General features: G+C 35.6%; 1 protein-coding gene across 1 annotated transcript; it reads right to left on the reverse strand.

Moving 5' to 3' along the window:
- Positions 1-284: 284 nt before the first annotated feature.
- Positions 285-3,704, reverse strand: LOC111369791 (cytochrome b5). Its single transcript, XM_022991441.1, has 3 exons — positions 3,531-3,704; positions 862-928; positions 285-728 (listed from the first exon to the last, which is right to left on the reverse strand). The coding sequence occupies exons 1-3, from the start codon at positions 3,606-3,608 to the stop codon at positions 475-477; spliced, it is 399 nt and encodes a 132-aa protein (XP_022847209.1). The 5' UTR covers positions 3,609-3,704; the 3' UTR covers positions 285-474.
- Between the last annotated feature and the right edge of the window lie 491 nt (positions 3,705-4,195).

Consider the following 4,195-nt stretch of genomic DNA (forward strand, 5'->3'; position numbering starts at 1 on the left):
ATCATTTGGAAGTAGGAAAGATGAAGAATTGCCTGTAAAGATGCCCTCTACAGGAAAATTTTGAAACTACCACAAGCTGAACAGAGTTTCCCCCGCCAAGAAAGTAAAACGAAGTATAATAGGTGACCGCCAACAAATCTCATTGATCCAACAACAACTCATGACACAGAAATGCAGCTGTTGAGCGCTCAAAAATCACTAGATTTCCCAAAAATGTACGTTAATGATACTACCATAAAGCTCAGTAACGTGTATAGTTAATCTAAACTCGTGATGGAAGTAAGAACTAACCAAAACTCATGACAAGGCAAATATTTGATTACCACAAGCATGCCAGATGAAGATAATTAGGTTTCAAGAGTAAAGAGCCAAAACCATCCCCATTACCACAGAAGTTGAAATATGGATCAATCCCCAATATACGCAAACTAATGTATAACAAGAAGGGGATTTTAACTTATATAATCTTATGTTTTAAGCTGAAGATTTTGTATAGAAACGGATGCCAACGGCCACACCCAAGATGACCAGGGGAACTAAGAATTGAAGGAGTTTGATGACGAACTCAGATGTTTTGTCTTGGTTGTAGTGAGGCTGCTTTGGAGCGGTGTACTGGGTTTTGGTGGGGACGGTCGTTGTATCAATGTCACCAACATAGAATTCGTCCATCATTGCCCTTGCACTGCTACTATGGCCGACATCCTCAAAATCGTCACTTGCATCCTTCCCTGCCGAGAAAAAAAATCAGAATTGTCATACGATCTAATGACCTTATGCATAATAATTTGTACATGTGATGTTGAAAATATCGCAATAAACATCGTGATAACACAGACAACATTTCACATTCAGTGATATTACCTGTTGCAGACAACAAAACTTCATCGCCACCAGGATGGTCTTCCAAGAATTTTGTGACATCATAAACCTGTTCAAAGGTTTGATGTCCAGATCACTTCAAACAATCATGAGAAAACAAAAATAGCATACATAGGATGCAAACATGTACTAAAATGAGATGGATCATAGCACCATCAGTTTTAGGCAACACATCTCATTACCACGACCATAATACCATACGAGTCAAATTGCTGTCTAATCATTTGTTTCCAAGTAGTGTTTTTCGTTATTATGTGTAACTCTCGTATACAACTTTTTCCCACGGACAAGTAAACATTTGGGTCCATTTAGAACTTTTTCCCCTTCCACGTTTGCGGTGACATAGAGATAGTACTAAACTTATTCATTGAATTGGAATTAAATTTCATATTAAGTACCAGTTAGGCATTCCTGGAACCCATTTCAAATGCAAACTTATTTTCCTCAAGTTCGTTATCACAGAAAAAAAACCATTACTGTAATATTTTAGAGTTTGGCCTATTTTATAATGCTTGCTATTGCATTGGCATAGCATATCTATAGCTTATTCCACTCAATTTTAATAAATTTACTAGTTAAGCCAGACAGAAATAACTTCGATTAATAGTAGCCTAAAGATTATTATTTACCTAAGGATTTGCCATTACAGCAGAAATAGCATGTTACTTGAAATTTTTTATTATGTTGCAATAAACAAACTAAATCACTAAAACAAGCTAAAACAATTGGTCGATCAACTACAAGATTTAGGTCAATGGTCAAACAAAAATTTATATTTTATATTCGACACGCCCATGTCACATGCAGGCTGAAATCCTTGCTCATCAAAGACCTAACCAATGGAATATTCCATAAAGTGCGATGGTGAGACTTTTTCTCAAGACCTTTGCATATTGTGATACTGTTAACCTCTTATCGACGGCTTTATCATAGACGGTGCTTTGCCCTCTGTTGATGCCTTGGCACAAGCATGCCTGAATTGTGCACATATGGCAAGACAACGGGATGTTATCTCACTGATGTGCGTGTGATGGCGCATTTGGCTAAATTGTGTATAGAGTTTGCACGGATGTATGAGGAATATGTGCATTGGGAAGGGAGGGAAATCATGCAATGAGAGATCTACTTGATGGCCTGCACTGCATGACGGGATTGATTATGAGCGTGGGGGGTTTCTAAGCAGAGCACATAGAAATGTGTCGATAGCAAGGCATGCATAGACAGATGCCATCTTCTTGCCTTGGATGATTTCAGTCCATATTCAGTTGGCAAAAACAAGCACAAGGATGGCATCTGACCGACGGTTGAGGGCGGTTGGCTGAGTACTATAAATTATACAGTTTAGCCTTAGTGGGATGGGAAAACTGTGTTTAAACTACCCTAGCAGTTGGGGTGTACACAACGAATTTGTGTATAAATTCCAAGTGTTGAGGCAACAAAAATGGAGTGTGTTGACCCTTCGCAAATGAAGCACTAAAAGGCTGATTTTATCGTGTTTTTGCTGGGAAGATAGGAATTGTAGAGTGCAAAATAATTTCATTCCCTAGCTATAGTAGTTCACTAGTTCTCTGTTCAACGTGATTAGGAGAGAAAATAATATAAGATGAAACATAAAATAAATAAAAAATAGGTTATAAAGATTAAGCTGGTCGCAACAAGAATTAGTTGTCTGTGAGAGCAACAAAAAGTGCAAAACCTTCTAAAGTTTATTTTAAGAGGAAATAATTTCATGAGATTCTGTTCCCCATTTTTACTCTGAATAAGGTATCAATTTCAAATGGACTATGGTGACTATATGTAGAATGTCAAATGGATATCCCGACATTGCATCAAGACATCTTGAATCAAATCTCGAGAACTGAATTATGACATATTAATATGATACCAAACAGCCATAAGCACACAACATAGAATTCCAAATGGCTATTCTGACATGGCATCAAGACAAATCTTAAATCTTAACTCAAGAATCCAACATGGGAAATTGGGAATTCCCAGTATTAAACACGACAAATTAACATGATACCAAAGATCAATGAGCAAACTTCAGCATTTATACTCCGAAGAAATGCAAATGCATAATTAACTCAATTTTTTAGTGAAACTCAGTAGCTAAGGCACAGATTCTCTTGAAGACATTTACTCGAATTCTTTACTCCAGATGGATGCAACATAGGGCAAACTATTCAAGTTAAATGATCCAATAAAATAGGTTACATCAACTAGAGAGTCGTAAATTATGCTCCAACAACTATGATTTGTCATGCCGAAACAATGGCATAAATTGCTAATGCTTTACATGCAAATAAAATCCACATACTGGAAACAAGTCCCCAGTACGGATCAGATCAAGCTGATCTATATTGTTATAAAACGAAAAGTTTTTCTTAACTTATACAGTAAAATAATTTTCACAAAAGATAAATATTAGATTCATATATTCCAAGTTTCCAACCCAGCTAACCAAAACTTGAAAAATCGAATCAATTACTAATGAAAAAATTCACTTCAAAATCACAGCAACCAAAAGTCCAAGCAAGATCGAATATTTATCAGATATGGATATTGCAAACGTGAAGTAGATCACACCTATTTAAATACACGTAAAAGGGTGTAAAATTTTTGGCAGAAATCAGAACAAACTATCGTACCTTGCCATCAATGATGAGCCAACAGTCCTTGGCGTTGTTGTGCTCAGAAACCTCAGCCAAAGTAAAAATTTTGCTCATTTTATGAAGAATTTAAAAAATGGGATATGAAAATTGAAAGCAGCGTTGGAGTCGATATTTACATTTATGTTGGATCCGCGGTAGGTGAAGGAAAGATGTCCCGTCAAACGTCAGATTTCAACTATTTAAGGTTATTGACTTATTTCTTTTCAAGATCTTGCACTTGGGTCCCTATGATTTCGTATAAAATTACTCTTTGCCCCCAAACTACCTTAAAAATGTTACTGTGGTACCTTAATAATTTTGTGGGTATTAGTCAAAATTAGAAATTGAAATCTTGATATTCTATATATATTTTTGACGATTAGAGAAATCTTGATATTCATTCCTTGCTTGATGACTTGATTTTCGCATATTGGTAACTAATTCTTACCAAGTGTATATGGTTGGCATTATTATAGCCTCTTCTATATGTTACTCTGAAATTCAAGTAATGTGAATGTTATTGGGCAAATTAGACCCACTGCCTTTAAAAATTAAGAAATTTGAATAATACCATATTAATTAATTAATAAATTTAGTCACGTATTTAACACGTTCTAAACTTTCAAAACCCAAACCCTAATTAGACTACCCATTCCAGATTA

The sequence above is a fragment of the Olea europaea genome, chromosome 20, assembly GCF_002742605.1.
Source record: "Olea europaea var. sylvestris chromosome 20, O_europaea_v1, whole genome shotgun sequence".
Classification (NCBI taxonomy): domain Eukaryota; kingdom Viridiplantae; phylum Streptophyta; class Magnoliopsida; order Lamiales; family Oleaceae; genus Olea; species Olea europaea.